We start from the raw sequence: 18929 nt of genomic DNA on the forward strand, positions 1-18929 counted from the left end.
CTTATTAAGATTTGTGTTAGAAAATAATAGGCCCCATTTCTATATGTACTTACCCCTATAGTCTGGTTTATATTGTCTAGGAATCCAATTCACCTAACAATACAAGAAATCTTGTTATAGATCGTGTTAATTTAATTCAGCTTATGGTAAGGAAATCTCTGGGTATTATAAATAAATAAATTTAATTTTAGTGGTATTGTATTCTCTAAGGCTGAGACTTGTTGAGGCATCATAAAAGTTTCTTTTTTTTAAATTGTTTACTGGTTATAGCCATACTTTCTGAATCTGATTAATTGCTATAAATTGCTAAGTATCTGGATATAATTTTAATGGTAATATTTGGCTGAGATTTTATTAAATAACCGTTGTTAGTAACACATATTGCATAATTGGTTCATACTGCTTTATTTTACCTTGTTATAGACTTCACTGTTAGATATGTACCCATAGGATCAAAACAAAGTGTAGTAGCATATTTTATTTCATAGTGTATCACAGAGTTTGTTTTGTGTAAAATTAAATGGTATATCGCTTGCTAGTATCTGTTTAAGGTTTGTAACCTGGTATATATACTAACACGTTGGAGGTTACTGCTGAGATAGTCATAATTAATATTGTAATCTAAAATATATAACACGTGCAACGTCTCTGGTCTGTTAGAAATATCCTCATGGATATGGAGTCTATTGTAGTACCTAGGAATTCCACCATGATACTTGGGATAAGAGAACTCTTTTCCAAGTTTATCTTCCATCCATGTGATCGAAGAAGACGACTCTGAGAATTCTTCTGCAAGACGAAAGGATGGTGCTTGCACCATAATATTGTCCAAGTATGGGGCTACTGCAATACCCTGAGTTCTGGCAATGGCTAGAAGAGCCCCCAGAACCTTCGTAAAGATTCTTGGAGCAGTAGCTAGTCCAAACGGAAGGGCAATGAACTGGAAGTGCTGGTCCAGGAATGCAAACCTCAGGAACTGAAAGTGTTCCCTGTGGATTGGAACATAAAGGTAAGCGTCCTTCAGATTTATAGTGGTCATAAACTAGCCTTCCTGAATTAAAGGAAGAATGGACCTTATCGTCTCCATCTTGAAGGAAGGGACACTGAGAAATTTGTTTAAGCATTTTAGGTCCAGAATTGAGCGGAAAGTTCACTCCTTCTTTGGGACCACGAAAAGGTTTGAATAAAACCCAAACCTCTTTCTTCTATAGGCACCGGGACAACAACTGAGGATAGATCCCGAATGCACCCTAGAAAGGCATCACTCTCTTCTGGTCTGGTAGACAGATTTGAGAGAAGGAATCTGCCCCTTAGCGGATGAGATTTGAAGCCCATCTTTTATCCCTGAGATACCACATCCAGGACACACGGATCCTGTATGTCCTTGAACCAGGCGTCTGAAAAAAAAGACGGTCTGCACCCCTTCATGTCCATTTGTTTTCAGTGGGCTTCTTATTCTGCTTGGATTTATTCCAGGACTGAGCCGGCTTCCAAGTACTCTTGGGTTGCTTGGGCTTGGAGGAGGATTGTTGTCGTTGGGATTTGTCAGAACGAAAATTAGAAGATTGTAGTCCCTTAGACTTGTTCTTCTTATCTTGCGGTAGGAAAGCACCCTTGACTCTGGTAACCGTAGAAATAATGGAGTCCAGGCCTGGACCAAATAAAATCTTTCCCTTGAAGGGAAGAGAAAGGAGCCTGGACTTAGAAGTCATATCCGCAGACTAAGACTTCAACCAGAGCGCCTGGCGAGCTAGGACTGCAAAGTCAGAGGCATTTGCATTTAGGCGAATAATTTGCATGTTCGTATCACACATAAAAGAATCAGCAATTCTCAGAGATTTAATTCTGTCTTGAATATCCTCGAGGGGAGACAAAGAGTCGCACCAGTAGGTAGCCGCACCGGCAACTGCAGCCGCCGGTTGAAACAAGGCACAGGAAAAGTCGAAGGAACTTTCCTGTCTTCGTAAATTCTGTCTAACTTAGGTATCATAGGTTCTTCAGGCAGCGCGGCCTCTGGAACCTCTAACGTAGACAGAACCTCCTTTAATAAAAAATGCACATGCTCAATTTTAAATCTAAAGGATGGTTCCTCCGCAGCATGAGGCTTAGACGCTAAGGACTCCACCCAGAAAGTTCTCCCTCTGAAAGGAAAAGTCGAAGGAACTTTCCTGTCTTCGTAAATTCTGCCTAACTTAGGTATCATAGGTTCTTCAGGCAGCGCGGCCTCTGGAACCTCTAACGTAGACAGAACCTCCTTTAATAAAAATGCACATGCTCAATTTTAAATCTAAAGGATGGTTCCTCCGCAGCAGGAGGCTTAGACGCTAAGGACTCCAACCCAGAAAGTTCTCCCTCTGAAGCTACAGAGGTTAACTCATCATCGGATAACTGGGACATGATAGCTAAATCCGATATTTAGATGAGTCCGTGTCAGAAGAGCTATGTTTAACCATTCTCTTGCGTTTGTTAGAACGAGGTAATGCACTGAGGGCCGTAGACACCGCCGTTTATAACTGCACGGCAAAGTACGCAGGAAGAAGGCCCCCTCCGGATGGAGGATTAGATGTGCTATGGGGAAATGATTGTGGAGTGGATAATGTAGCAAGGGTAATCATCTCACGGGATGTCGAGTCCTGAGAGGTAGACGGCTCAGAGGGACTAAGAGCCTTAGCAGGCTTGTCTTCCTTCGTAGACTTTATAACAGTATTAATGTGGAACATTATTGAGTGGGCGGGAAAACCACAGCCTCCTCACAATATAAACAGGTATTATTTAGTACAGAAGGAGTACCTTTTAACATGTCAGTGTCCTCCATAGCTCAGGTTATACACAAATAAAAACGTTTTTTATTATAGAAAACTGCACATTTATACTCCCAATGGCTGGGGCACTCACCACCTCCTAGACCCAGACAGTTAACAGAGGAAACGCTCTCCTCAGGTTCAAGTCTCAGCCGGAATGGAGGAAATGAACATAGACCACACCCAGTCACATGGAGTGCAAGACAGTACTTCCCCTGTTATTACAAGTACAGCAAGTAATAGGAGCTGTGCAACACATTCAAAAACGAAAGTGAAACCTGTTTGTTCCAGCCAAAAACACAGTCTATCAGCCCAGGAAAAAAAAATAAAAAATCACACAAAGCAGCATGAATTAACCCCAACTGTTCAATAAACCCCCTTCAGAGGATATAAACCCTGAATCCTATCAAGGTATAAAGGAGCCACACTGTGACCCTGTTATATATAGCGTTTTATGTGTAAAAATTTAAACGATCTTACCTCCAGGATCCATGCTGTGGAACAGAACACAGCCTCTCAAGTGTGACAGTCTTATAGCAGCGCTCCTGACATAGACTTGAGTGAAAGAAAGCAGGCAGTGAAACTCGTCAACATTGATTGCTTAGGAGCTGTTAGCAGTAGTCTGGATGGTTTCGCAGAAAAACTTTCCCTGCATCTCCAGACATTAACTTTCATCAATACTCTCACTGAGAGGTTGATATGACTACTTAAAACTCCAGTTCTATCTTGAAGGGCAGATACCCTTTTTCAGGACTCTCTGAATCTTGACACTTCTCTGCCACCTCCTAACGTGACGAAAGGCAAAGAATGACTGGGGTAATGAGGAAATGGGAGGGATATTTAAACCTTTGGCTGGGGTGTCTTTGCCTCCTCCTGGTGGCCAGGTTTTGTATTTCCCAACAGTAAGGAATGAAGCAGTGGACTCTCCCTATCTTAGGAAGAAAAATAATATATATATATATATATATATATATATATATATATATATATATATATATATATATATATATATATATATATATAAAAAACAGATTAAGTGTAAATATAGTGAGTTAAGTTGCCTAGGAAAAAAATAAATCTGTATATCACATTCAGTCAGAAGAAACAGTTGGGTTGTTTTCTTTTTCATTTAAACCAGACATTTTGCAACACAGACTTGATCTTTGTATCTATTAGAGTCAATAATAAGGCTATATGTACAAATCTGTATTTTATTGATGTATAAGAACATTCATCCAACATCATCCACATTTGTATGAAGATGGAGTTTAGGTAATGTAGCCTCCTCCGTGTTGTGCAATGGAGATGTGTTGTACTATATTATTTTTTTTTTTTATAGTCTCAGTGTCTGATTATTTTTTATTTAGTTTAAACTGGTAGATGAATTTAGTCCCCAGCATCACAGGTGCCTCTCAGTTAGGCTCGGAGTTCTGGGGGTGTATCTGGCTGCCGTGATGGGTGGCTGACTTGGAAGGCTTCCAACTGAAGTAGAGACTGGTTAATTCTGGTGATTGTGGGATAGGGAGTCAGATCAATCTTAAATCTAGAAAAAAAAAAAGTAAAGTGGGATATAATGTTAATAGATAAGTTAGTGGTGCAGAGACATTAATTTGTGTGGAAAGGAAGTATGTGCCCACAGGAAGAGCACATCTGCTCCTGTTATCTCTTTAGCTATGCAAAGGCCAATAGTTCGGTATTGAAATGTTAAAGGGACAGTACTTAGACATTCATGATTTAGACAGAGCATACAATTTTAAATAACTTTCAAATTTACTAATATTTTATGTGCTTCCTTCTCTTGTTATCCTTTGCTGAAAGGTTTATCTAGGTCAGCTCAGGAGTGGCAAAGAACCTAGGCTCTAGCTGCTGATTGGTGGCTGCATATATATATATATATATATACATACACACACACACACACATACATACATACATATTGTCATTGGCTCACCCATGTGTTCCGTTAGAAACCAGTAGTGCATTGCTGCTCCTTCAACAAATGAATGAAACAAATTTGATAATAGAAGTAAACTGGAAAGTTGTTTAAAAGTGTGTGTTCTAGGCTGGAGAAGGTCAGTTCCGGAGGAGGAGCCCAGGTGTGTGGTCAGGTGAGACACCTGCTCAGCACAACCTCCATTGCAAGCTGTTGGCGAAATCTTCGCGCCTAAGCCCTTACATTTTGGGAGGCTTGCTCAGCAAGGCTATCGCTGCTGGATCTGACATAGTGCCATTATATCGCACAAAAACTGTAAGCTGCCAAAACCATTGCATCTTGTCTTTAGCCCTATCCGTGCAATTCTGCCATAGAGGGAAGGAAAAAGATGGAAAGAAAAGCTATGCTGTACTGCATATGAAAAAGTTCTTCCTTATAATTGAATCGGAGCGGAGGACGGACTCCTGGTCTGGAGCCTCTACGGGGGCTATCCCTGGCTTACCGATTGAACCCGGCGCGGTGACCCGCCCGCTCCATACTGACATTGGCAAACTGATTTAAGCCAGTCATCTGGCTTTATCTGCAAGTCCCGCTGTGTTGCTGCAGAGGTGAGAATACCGGACGGGTCCAGCTGATCTATCGTGGCTCCTGTCTTTGTTCGTGGAGAGGTGGCTGGTCTCGCGGTTGCTCCCGGTCCGTTGTCTCCTCCCACCGGTGCTGCGTGAGGGACACGGACTGCTATCTGCTTCTGGCTCATCCTCTCAGGTTCCAGGCTGCCCCCTTTGATGCCCGTTGCTCCCAGCGCTGGTCTGCCTGCGTGCTGTTTGTCTTCTCTGGCAGCTGTGGTCAGGTACACCCCCTTCCCACCGGTGCTGCGTGAGGGGGGTTGTGCTGAAGAGGAGCACCTTGTTCCCGGTCAAGACATCTGGAAGCCAGCAGTGGGTAACGTTCTTATTGAAAAAAAATGAAAAAAAAAAAGGACTCTGTGCCCCTCTTCTCCCTTCCCTTCTTTGACACGCTTACACTTTTAAAAGATAAGGGGTAGGAGTTGCTTTGAGAAGGGGAAAGCAAAGGGGCTAATACGGACACCTTGCATCTGGATATATACAGGCAAGACTTGATAAGGCTCAAGTTTAAAGACACTATTCTACCTGGCAGTTAGCTAGGATACTGAATTTGCCTATATTTTCTTTTTCTCCTATGTCTGGACTTGACCCAAAAAACACCTAAAATTTTTCTAATTCCAAGTGTGTTTAAGAATTTAAGCTATTGATTTGCACAAATGGGAAATGTATATATCAAATTAGTGATTTAAACTGTGGAAAATGGGTCTAACTATGTTTATTAATTAACTCTAGGGAGGTGCTAATTTCTGTTTCACCCTCTATTGATATTCTGACCCTGAATTTTTGTCTAGATTCTCACCCCTCCTCTAGCAACACTTGTTAAACTAGTGTACTTATCTCCTAAGTCTACATGCAGAGGTAGGGAATTTTGAGTTTAGTTAATTAATTCGGGATACTGACGACTAAGCATGAAATTATAAGTCTTAAATTCTAGAATTTTGTAATTTCCATACAGTAGAGAATTGGTTTAAGCATCCCTGTCTCTGACTGTGTTCTTTTTGTATTAAGGGGAAAATCTATCATGGAATTGTCGCTGTTCTGAAGGATAGAGTGCCCCCTTATTGTCCATTCCTCAGTTTTTTTGAATGGTTAACACAGCTAGATTGGTGTGCTTTGCCTTTGCAATTCTCTGGTGCCTGGAAACCCTCCTCTAGCCCCCTGGTTACTTGATTGTGATTGTTTATCATTTATTGTCTAGGTAGCAATCTATTGCGCCAGATTCTGTAAAGTCCTTTGTGGCTTATATGTATTTTCCCTTTTCTTGTGTTGAGAAGAGATCCTAAAGCCCAAGAGGCAGCCCTTAGGAATTGAAAACAGCATATGAATATACCTGTGGTCGGTTTGAATTAAGACGGCTAAAAGGAGAGGGAAAGAGGGGGACAAAAAAAAAGAAAAAAAAGAGGAAAAGTTAATTAAGGAAGGGAAATTTCTATTAACTGTAGAACTCCTTGTACCTAGAAACTTAGGAGATTCCTTAAAAATCTGACTCTTGTTAAATTTAGATTTTTTTTTTTTTTTTTTTTTTTTGTTGAAGTTAGTAATCTTTAGAAAGTAACATAAATTACAGTCACAATTCTTGTTCTTTGAAAATTCTGTTACAAAATAACTCTATATTAAGTACTAGTACAGTGAACTAGAGTTAGAGGTAAATTAGAGGGCATAATATTTCTGGATATACTTTTGATCCTGGGCTAAGGGTCTTTAAGAGTGCCCTAATCACTTTCCCATATTTTTACTCACTTCCTTTTCCCCCACTGTTCTTTATTATCTGTTATCACCTTAAGGGGGCTAACCCCTTTCGAATTAGTTAATACCCCATATTTTTACATCACATCCACAGATATATGGATAAATATATTAACACACAGGTTAAAACGTCCCTGCTAAATATGTCAGCAAGGCAAAGGGATAAAAAATCTAAGGCTTCAACGGAAGTCCTGGCCGATATTCACTCCACCACCACTACCTCCCCTCACACAAATGCACCACTTGATTTACCAACACTTGTCTCAAATATATCCGAAGCTTTAACACCTAAATTTGATGCCCTCAAAAACTAAATAAAACAGGATATTTTGTCATTAACAACTGAAATTCACCAATTCTCTAGCAGATTGAGCGAGGCAGAACAAAGAATCTCTGACTTAGAGGATATGATGGGCAGTCATACTGATAAGATAGATTCCCTGAACTGTAAACTTATAAAAACCCAGTCTAAAATGGAAGATCTAGAGAATCGTGCGAGACGCAATAATTTTAGGGTGATAGGGGTCCCTGAGGAAAAACAATACGAAGATCTTACTAAATTCTGAACTAAAACATTACCACAATTACTTCAAATTCCACAAACTCACCCACAGATAGTCCTTGAAAGAGCACACAGGTTAGGCTGGCAACCTCCAGATAAAGAAAACCCCAGACTAAGACCAATTATAGCGAAAACACTTAATTATCAAGATAAAGTTTTACTATTACAGTTTTACAAAAAAAAAACAACCTATCCTCTTAGGGGAGACTAAAATTATAAGATTCTTACTACTATTTTGGCCTTGAGGCTTCAAACAATTCTTCCTGGTGTTATTCGTAATGACCAAGCAGGCTTTATGTCCAAGCGTAATTCTTCAGCCAAGATAAGAGAGTTGTTTCTTACTATTGATTTCTTCAGAACTAGGGAGTGGTTGGGGACTGGAGGGCACGGGGTCACCCCTGATCTAGCAGTTATAGCAATAGATGCCGAGAAGGCTTTTGATTCGATACACCATGATCACTTAATTTATTCCTTGCAACATTTCGGTTTCTATGACAAATTCCTCAATTTTGTTAATAATCTTTATAATGTAGCTTCTACAAAAATGTTAATTAATGGCTCGACTACTTCAGATATTTTGCTTAAAAGAGGAACTCGACAGGGGTGCCCTCTCTCTCCACTCTTTAACGTTTCTTTTGAACCCTTGGCCATATGCATCAGGCAGCAGTTGGAGGGGATTAAGATCGGTTCGGAAGAGCTGAAAATAGCTCTGCACGCCGATGATATTCTTATTTATATGTCTAATAGTGTTAACAATATTCCCAAACTCCTATCTATCATTGAACAATTTGGCTCATTCTCTGGGTACAGAGTGAATACCACAAAATCGGAACTCATGTGGATCAAACCCCCTAAGGAACCCATGCTAAGCATACCTTTCAAAATATTCTCCAGAGCTTTTAAATATCTAGGGATAATGATCTCACCTATCCCAGAAAAATGGTATAGCCTTAACATTACCCCAGTACTTAATAGAGTTATGAAGATTTTCAAAAATTGGCAGAATCTCCCCTCTCTCTTTGTCAGGCCGTATAGCCTTATATAAAATGATTTGTCTTCCCAAAATTTTATATGTATTACAAAATACTTCATTGATCATAAGGGGAAGAGACTTAACAATATTTAACACTGCCTTGAGAAAATTTCTGTGGCAAAATAAAAAACCCAGAATTTCCTTACTTAAACTTTCTCTCCCCAGAGAACTTGCGGGCCTGGCTTTACCAGACTTAAAACTCTATAATTATGCCTTTTTACTACGTTTAATTATGGACTGGATATATGAGAGAGACTATGTCACTAATAATAATCTAGAAAGGAATGTAACATACCCATATCTTCCTTTAGCAATCATTCATTGTAATGCTGCTCAATTATCAAAGGAGGTGAAAAAGATGAGAACAATATATAGCCCCCTTCAAGCCTGGTGGAAAGTGTGTAAACTCCTAGGTGTTGAATATAGGGTCTCTAAATTTAAGCCACTATCAGGTAAGCCTCAATTTCAGGCGGGATTTCAATTTTCACCTTTCCAGAGATGGCATAGGGTAGGTTTAATTAAGGTCTTTCAGTTATTGGATTTTGAAAGGTCATGCATAATAACCTTTGGCTCATTAAGAGCGGAATATAATCTTCCTCAAAAAGATTTCTTCGCGTACCTACAAGCAAGGCATTATGTATCTAATATAATAAGTACTTACGGATGGAATTGGTCCCAGGAGCCCATAGAGAAATGGCTCATCTTAGCTAAATCTGGTATTATTTCAATTTCAACTAGTTATATAGATTTGAGCTCTATAAGAGGAGCTTCTAACCTGGAAAAGATCTCCACTAACTGGGCTGCAGCTTTAAGGCAAAGTTACATAGAGACTAGCTGTATCCAATTCTCAATTGCGGAAACTAAACGAGTTACCCTTTCTTCCACATGGAGAGAATCTCACATTAAATTATTATTAATTACTTTTTTCACTCCGGAAAAGGGAGCGCGGTATGGTAATTTTAAATTTAGCTCTTGCCCTAAATGTTCTCTTCCTTCTGCTAATCTCACACATATGTTTTGGGAATGCCCAAAGCTGCAACAATTTTGGTTTAAATTAAAATACTGGCTCAATACTATTTTAGGAACCTCTTCTTTGAGATTAGAGGTATCTCACATTATATTTCTACGGAAGGACTCAGAAGCTCAGACAGGCAATACTAAAATTGTTAATATGGCGATATTAGCAGCCAGATATTTAATCCTCAGAAAGTGGAAGGGGGGGGACTGCCCCCAGTATTCCGGAGGTCAAAAATTGTCTAAAAAAACAATGTATCCTTGAGCAAATGGATACTAATTTAAATAAGGAACGAGAGGTCATTTTATTCTTTAAGAAGTGGTAATTTTTTATTAAATCTTTTCCTTCAAGTGAAATTGACCTCCTAATTCATCCATTTAGAAACTCAGAAATGGTATTGCTGGGCATTTGGTAATTCACTTACTCTCCTTCTCTGTTTATTTTTCCCTCCTCCCTTTCCCCCTTCTCCCCCCTTTTTTTTTTTTTTTTTGGTATCATTTTGTCTGTTTGTCTGTGTGGTAGTTTGTTTGTCTGTCTGTCTGTTTGTTGATTGTTGTTGGGTTCACTCCAATTAAGGATGAGGGTTTTCGATAGAATAACAAGACATAAGTTTCTGACAGTTCTTAATTGGAGGTATTTTAAGTTATAGGGGAAAAGTAAAACCTTCTCCAACAGGTGATCATTTATCTGAGTGGAATAAACAATGAATTTCAGTAATAGGCAGGTTAGCCTAACTTAAGGTAATTTTTTTTTCTTTTTGTCTTTTCTTTTTTCTTTATTTTTAATATTCTGAGTTACCTTGCAAGCATTAAGTGAGGTACTGTATTAAGTTAACTAAGCTGTATCTGTTTTTGTCATTTTGTATGTTCCTCTGTGTTAACAGTTGATTGTATGAATTTGTATAACCTGTTGGATATTAAATAAAGACCTAAAAAAAAAAAAAAAAAAAAAAAGTGTATGTTCTACCTAAATCATAAAATAAAAGTTTTGGGTTTCATGTACATTTAATTATGGGTGGGGAATCAATGAGCACAACCAGCTATTTCAGATAGATATTTCTCGGGACGGTGTAAAAGCCGGAACGGAACAGGTCATTTATAAAGGTAATTGATTCACAATATGATAGGATGTGTTAGAGACTCTTGAGAACAATTTTAGGAACAATAATCTTTGTGATGTAATATTTAATTAACCCTTTAACTACCAAAATAGTGTCTGGAACCAAACATAACAGCCCGGAACAGCACCTTCCCAGAAAACCAGATACACCAAATTCACAAGTCACACGTGCCTAAATGTAATAAGTGTAATCAGCCACAAACCATCCACTGAAACCACGTTCCAATGCCTATAATACGCTTTTTCATGAAAAGTGACGGAACGGCACCTTCCCAGCAACATATACAGACCAAATTCACCAGCCACACATAACTAGATGTGATAAGTGTAATCATCCACACTGGTGACTGGAGAATTTGAATGATCTGGTTTGCTCGGAAGGTGTCGTTCCGTCACTTTTCATGAAAAAGCGTATTACCGGAAAGGGTATTGGAACGTGGTTGATTATGTGTGGCTGGTGAATTTGATCTGTATATGTTGCTGGGAAGATGCTGTTCCATCACTTTTAATAAAAAAAGTGTATTACCGGCACAGGTATCATAATGTGGTTTCTGTGGATGGTTTGTGGTTGATTACACTTATCACATCTAGTTATGTTTGGCTGATGAATTTGGTCTGTATATGTTGCTGGGAAGGTGCCGTTCCGTCAGTTTTCATGAAAAAGCGTATTACAGGCTGGAACAGATATAATGTGATTTCTGTGGATGGTTTGTGGCTGATTACACTTATTACATTTAGTCATGTGTGACTGGTGAATTTCGTGTATTTGGTTTTCTAGCAAGGTGTTGTTACGTCACTTTTTATGAAAAAGTGTATTACCGGCCGGAACGGGTAATGGAACAGTTTCTGTGGATTGTGTTTGGTTGATTACACTTATCACATCTAGTTATGTGGGGCTGGTGAATTTGGTCTGTTGCTGGGAAGGTGCTGTTCCATCACTTTTCATGAAAAAGCGTATTACAGCCCGGAACAGATATCATAATGTGGCTTCTGGCTGATTACACTTATTATATTTAGTCATGTGTGACTGGTGAATTTGATGTATCTGGGAAGGTGCTGGTCCGTCACTTTTCATGAAAATGCATATTACAGGCCGGAACGGGTATTGGAATGTGGTTTCTGTGGTTGATTACACGTATCACATCTAGTTATGTGTGGCTGGTGAATTTGTTCTGTATATGTTCCTGGGAAGGTGCCGTTCCGTCACTTTTCATGAAAAAGTGTATTACAGGCATTGGAACGTGGTTTCAGTGAATTGTTTGTGGCTGATTACACTTATTACATTTAGGCACGTGTGACTTGTGAATTTGGTGTATCTGGTTTTCTGGGAAGGTGCTGTTCCGGGCTGTATTGGTTCAATTAAATATTACATCACAAAGAGTACTGTTCCTAAAATTGTTCTCAAGAGTCTCAATTTCCTTTATAAAAATCCTGTTCCGGCTTTTACACTGTTCCATATTTCTCCCCACCCATTGTGAGGCTGGTTTCTGATGCTGTCTCTTGTTTAAACAGCTTTTTTTTTATAGAACATACTGCAGTATTAATATTTTCAGTATATTTGGTAGCTCCAACAGGCAAAAATAACTATTTTAAATGAGACAATAAAAGGTAAAAGTGCTGTTTAATACAGTGTAACATATAAACAAACACATTCAAGGGGAGAATATTTTATAGTAAAATTCACTTTAAGATAGGACAGTAACCATTAAACCTTCCTTTTTGTGATTATAGGTTGTAAATCTTTTTAGGTAGCAACTAGAGATGCAAATATAGTCTTATTCTGCACAGAAATAGGTTGCTGCTCAGTATTTTGTGACATGCTCAGTTTCTCAACTATCTGTATTAAAAAAATCTAAAGGGATAGAGTGTTATCTGATGAGAAGACAGGAGAAAATGCATAGTCAGTTTCTTTGAGTGGCTGGGGGTGGAACGATGGAGGTGTTTTATGATCTATTGTTTTCTCATATTATGTAATAGTGACCTCTATTGATGACAATGGTAGTTGTGTCACTGTAAGGTCTGTGCAGACTGTAGACAAATGGTTGAATGAGTAGGAGCAACAGTTTGTAATGGGACAGATGGGCTTCAGAGGATGGACAGCTGGATGTGTACAGAAAGAGCAACGGTGGCACCAACTCACCTTTCAGCATTTGCCACCTGTGGAACCAGGCACAGATCCGCCATTGTTACCTAGGGTGACAGGAAACGGATGTTAGTGAGGGCACCAGTCTGTCTCTGCTCACTAGTATAGTAATAATTTTACCAGCTGTAGTGGTCTTGTCTGCCACACCTTGTACATAATGCAGCTTTACATGTGCAGAGGGTGGTTTGCTTATCTTATCCTATTTAGTTAAAGGGCCATTAAATAAAGTTGTATTATCAACAAATTCTTCTTCTTCTTTATTTATAAAAGCACCAACAGATTCCGCGGCGCTGTCCATGGGTACAAAGATAAAAGTACAGTACAATATAAAAGACACCGCACAAAATTTAACAAACGAATACAGGGGGGAGTTGAGGGCCCTGTTCCTGTGGGAACTTACAATCTAGATGGGTAGGAGGGTGAGAAACAGGAGGTGGGGACTGCAAAGGTGAGAATGAGGTTAGTGTGGAGTTAGATGAGGGCAACTATTAGGCAAGTGGAATTCATTTCTTACTGATTTGGAGTTAGGCTTCCCTGAACAAAAAGGTCTTTAGGGAGCGTTTAAAGAAGTAGAGGTTAGGGGAAAGTCTGACAGCTCGAGGAAGTGCATTCCAGATGGCTGGTGCCGCACAAGAGTCCTGTAGTCTAGCATGGGAGGAGGTCAGGGCCGGGCCTTAGGGCAATGCAAGCGAGACGGCCGCCTAGGGCCCCACGCTTGTGCCAATTTAAAACTTTTTTTTTTTTTAATTATTTTATTTTTTTTGCTGCCATTTTTTTTTTTTAACATTTATTTTTGGTGCCATTTTTTTTGACAGGCATCCCGGGAACTCAGGACTCAGAGGGTGGTGACTAGTTACATAGCGGTGTGGCATGTGAGAAGCAGAAGCTTCAAGCATCAAAGCAGCCATCAGCAGGGGCCAGGGGCGGAACTACCAGTGGTGATGCATGCAATGGTGTGGAAAAGAGACTTAATTGGCACTGTGACTGTAATAATAGGGAAAAAGGAATATAAGAATCCCTGGTGCTAACCCTTAAATAATTACTTAAAAAGTGTGGGAAGGGGAAACGGGACAAGAAGGGGTTTTGTAGCACTCATTCCCTATAAGTATGGTTTATAGTGTTGAAAACCATTCAACTACTGTATCTTTAAATCAGTTAAAAACTTAACTTTATTAATCACTATTTAAACCTAAATAAATAATACAAAAAGGCCCCTGACAAATCGCTTGTGAAAGATAGACTGCAACCACCAGAGATAGAATACAGCTCAAACCACCCCCCTGTATTCCTGGCCGGTAACAGGATACGCCGGCTTCAGGTGACAGGGATGGCTGAGTGATCCTGTTAAATCTCGTGCAGTCTAAGTATAAGCGTAGGAGCGGTATACTATTCTATATTAAAAGCAAAGAGCCAAACTTGTAGCAGTTAAGCTAATATTTGCACACAAATTTGCACACAAACGCGTTTCGGCCGAATAGCGGCCTTTTTCAATGTGTATTCTTAGAAATGACAAGCCGAGTGTGGAGCTAAACACGCTTTAAATATCCCAGTTCTGTGTCTCTGTGGCCAATAGGAACGCGGTTATTGCGCACGCCCATCTTCAGGCCAATCACCAGTGCTGTACTGCTCAGGCCCATTTTGTTGGTAGGTTATTCCGGATTGGCTGTGAATACGTTATCCATATCCAATCTGGATTTACCTATGTTCCATATGTTGTTCTACGTTACACTGTACTTCAGAATAAACTGGTAATATTGCGATTTGCTTACATCACTCATCTATATCCACTATACTTGCGTGCACCTTTAAAGAAATTATCTACTTATACCGGTATCGAGTACAAAACGGCAGCAATTATATGAGACGGGCTCTGTTAACCCGTTCTACTCTCTGTCCGTTCTACTCAACACCCTCTTATAATCCCTGTTAGTAAATTGCATTATGGAGACCATGTATCAAAAGATCGTTGTTGTGGATCAAACATAATATTACAAAATTTGATTCAGAGTATTATTTACATAGACTAAATGTGTACTATGACTTCTGCTATGTACATAAATCACGGGGCTAGATTTTTAATATACTGCTCGTGTTGGACAAGATTCAAAATTATGGATTTCCATCGTTCAAACTGAAAACATGATTTACCTAATAGTATTTTGATGTTAATCAAAAAATGTTAGTATTGTCTTATGATTAAGAAACGCCACCTAAATACACATTGTGTGTTTGCTATAGTGTACATACACTATGTGTTTGCCACAGCGCATATACACACTATTTTGAAACCATCTTAAATGTACTAGGGTCAATTCTTTTAAGACTTAAACCTATCTCGCATATATTCATGTTTTGTGGTTAATTTAAAATTTGAAACTAAAACATGTCATAGTGCGTGTTGTACTAGTTAGTATGTAATTCTTATCTCACAAATTTTCAACATATGCTAATGTGATCCAAAAAATTGCATTTACTTAGGAATTTTGGGTGCACGTCTTGATAGGGATAGTTTACTGAGACTCTTACACTTGTACACTACTATTTACAATATTATTTACAGTTTCTGTTGAATTTCACAGGAAGACCCAAAAATTATTATTCTCATTCATGCCCTGTGGCATCACACAATTCAAATTAAATATCCATTTTGCTTCCTTTTGGAGCAAGACTTTTTCTATATCTCCTCCACGAATGCCTAAGCGTAGGCTTTCTAATCCCCAGCATCTGAATGTACTAGTTTTACCCTTATGATGGTATAGAAAATGTCTCGCAACACTTGTTATTTGTTTTCCATTTTCAATATCTTTGGCAGCATTTCGAATATTAGTAAGATGTTCAGTCATCCTCTTTCCCATAGGTCTTGTGGTCATTCCTACATATAGTAAATTACAGCTGCAGGTTAAACAGTATATGACATTAGCAGTCTTACAAGTTTATATGGCTCTGTATGATCCACTGTTTATTGAATCTATCCATCATTACTTTCTTTTTTACCATGTGTGTACATATTTTACAATTTCCACATGCTATCGAACCTTTATAAAGAGGGGGCTTTTTAGCATTTCTATCAAAATGGCTTTGGGTTAGCTGATCATTCAGGTTGCCTGCTCTTCTGTACGTGAATTGGGGTTTTGTAGGGATTATAGAATTTAACTGGTCATCAGATTGTAAAATATGCCAGTGTTTGAGTAGTATATTGGATACTTGATTGCTTTGACTGGAATATGTAGAGATAAATCTCAAGGAATTGAGATTATCCTCTGGCTTTTTAGGTTCTAATAGTTCCTGTCTATTCTTGTTCATTGCTCGCTGATAGGCTCTCTTTAAGGATTTCCTTGAATACCCTCGTTGTAGCAATCTATCTCTGAGTTCATTGGCTGCTTTCTGGAATGATTCAATGGATGAACTATTCCTACGAATCCTTAGGTATTCACCTATTGGCAGGCTTTTTATTGTGTTCGGATGGTGAAAACTCTGCGCATGCAAAATATTATTTGTTGCAGTAGGTTTCCTAAAGGAATCTGTTTCTAAATGGTCATTCACTTTCTTAATGACTAAATCCAGGAACTCCACCTTGTGGTCATCCTGTGTCATGGTTAGAAATAGACCAAAAGAATTATTGTTAAGGAGCAAAATGAACTCATTGAGTGTTTCTGTTGATCCCTCCCACACAAAGAAAATATCGTCTATATACCTGGACCAGTGGGTGATGTATTTGGTATACTGTTGAAAATTGCTGTTAAATACTACAGTTTCCTCCCACCAGCCCAGGTATATATTCGCGTAAGTGGGGGCACAAGAGGTCCCCATTGCTGTTCCACACAACTGCAAATAAAATCTCCCATCAAAAACAAAGTAATTATGATCCAAAGTGAATTCTAGTAAATCCATAATGAATTGTTTGGATTCATTGGATAAAGCTTGATTCTTTGTTAAAAAGTGGGAAACAGCTCTACATCCCCATTGTTTATCAATGCTTGTATACAGTGACTCCACGTCACAAGTGACGAGAATCGATTGAGGGGTTATAGTCAGTGTGTTCATTTTATTGAGAATGTGCATCGTATCCTTCGTGTAGGAGGGCAATGAGTCTACAATATACCTGAGTCTTGCGTCCACATATTTAGAGGCCTTCTCCGTTAAAGACCCAATGCCAGAGACAATGGGTCTCCCTGGGGGACATTTCTGATTTTTGTGGATTTTAGGTAATAGATAGAGTGTTGCTACCTTGGGGTTTTTTACATCTAAGTATTGAAATTCCTTTTTATCAATTATGCCTTCAGCTGCTGCCTGTTTAATTAGTCTATTATACTGTTTAAGAAAATCTTCTGTTGGATTCCCAAAGAGATTTTTGTAGTTTTTAGGATTATGGAGTTGTTTCTTGACCTCAGCTATATACATTTCGGTAGGCCATAAAACAATATTCCCACCCTTGTCACTCTGTTTGATTTGGACATCAGTCCATTGATTTATTGATTTTAGTGCAAGTTTTTCTTGTTCAGATAGATTATTTAGTGATTTGTCAATATCTGAAGAAATAGCTAATATATCCTTGCATACTAAATCTAGGAATGTAATGGTATTGTGAGAGGTACTTGTTGGTGGTATAAAGCTAGATTTAGTCTTTAAAATTTCACGCCATTTATTATCCTTTTCTGTTATCTCATTTGGATTGGTTTCTGAATCCTCTAATAAAGAGATTAGGTTTCTGATAGCCGTAGCATCATCAGGGTTCAAACCTTCTATTTCTCTATTAGGTGCAAAGAATTTCTTGAGCAGTAATTTACGTGTAAAAAGGTGTACGTCTTTTATGGTTTCAAACTTGTCAAGTGTGGCTGTTGGAACAAATGACATGCCTTTTTTTAATACTGAAATTTGTGTTTCAGTTAGAACTTTGTCTGAAAGATTAATAATATTCAGTTCTTGTTGGTGTGTTTCTTTTTGGTGAATGATTTTTGGTGGAACTGGACTTGTTTTCTTGTTCTGGGTTTGTTTCCCCCTACCTCTGCGGATGCTCCGCCTAAAGGGATGTCTCCATTAATGTTATGTGGTGTGATTCTTCTCTTAAGGATTGGTTTAGGTCTCAACTCGTCTTCTGAGTTATCACCATCTGTAATATCACAATCCTTATCAGAGTAACCAGACTCTATATTAGTGGATTTGTTCGTATTCCACATATACACAGATTTATTTGCATAGTCTGTCAAGTCCCTTTCTATTTTCTTTTCTTTTTTATTAGCAATGTATTTTGCAAACCTGTCAACTTCTTCTTTAGTTTTTGTATAAGACTTTTGGAACTCCTCTTTTAATTCATACTGTTTTAATCCTTCATCAATTTTAGTTATTTCCTCATTTAATTAATTTAACTTATCTTTCTCATGCTCTATGAGATAGCCTATAAGTTTCAGTGAGCATTCAGTCAATGCCTCTTCCCACTTAGATTTTAACGTGGGTTTTAGATCTTGAAATGCTGGAAATAATTTGAGTCTCAGACCCCTAGGTATTACTTGGTTATCATTGTAAAAATTGAACATTCCTATGTTCCATTGTCTTTTAATCTGACGTTTGCGAATACGTTTTAGATTTTTTAGAGATAATAACCATTCCCCCAAATTTACATTATCTATAGTGTTTTTACTTTGTAAATCAACTGTCAATTTTTTGATATCTTCAGACCACTGGAGCATTTCTGCCCCCAAATTAAAGGCTGCCATTGTATGGAATGTATAGTGATTACAATTAGTGGTCACGTGCAAAATAATAGGAAGAGGTGGTTTACCCACCAGGCGTACAATGTGGAAAAGAGAATGTTCAATTTTTACAATGATAACCAAGTAATACCTAGGGGTCTGAGACTCAAATTATTTCCAGCATTTCAAGATCTAAAACCCACGTTAAAATCTAAGTGGGAAGAGGCATTGACTGAATGCTCACTGAAACTTATAGGCTAT

General features: G+C 38.6%; 1 protein-coding gene across 3 annotated transcripts in view; it reads right to left on the minus strand.

The window, feature by feature from the left end:
* Window positions 1-3998: 3998 nt before the first annotated feature.
* Window positions 3999-18929, minus strand: part of GSTZ1 (glutathione S-transferase zeta 1) — a 72374-nt gene continuing 57443 nt past the window's right edge. For all 3 annotated transcript variants that reach the window (XM_053697368.1, XM_053697369.1, XM_053697370.1), the window contains 2 exons: window positions 12976-13025; window positions 3999-4344 (listed from right to left, as the gene is read on the minus strand). In XM_053697368.1, the coding sequence (XP_053553343.1) occupies window positions 4218-4344; window positions 12976-13025 (177 nt within the window). In that variant the 3' untranslated portion in view covers window positions 3999-4217. The remainder of the gene's footprint in view (window positions 4345-12975; window positions 13026-18929) is intronic.

This window comes from Bombina bombina, chromosome 1 (assembly GCF_027579735.1).
Source record: "Bombina bombina isolate aBomBom1 chromosome 1, aBomBom1.pri, whole genome shotgun sequence".
NCBI lineage: Eukaryota > Metazoa > Chordata > Amphibia > Anura > Bombinatoridae > Bombina > Bombina bombina.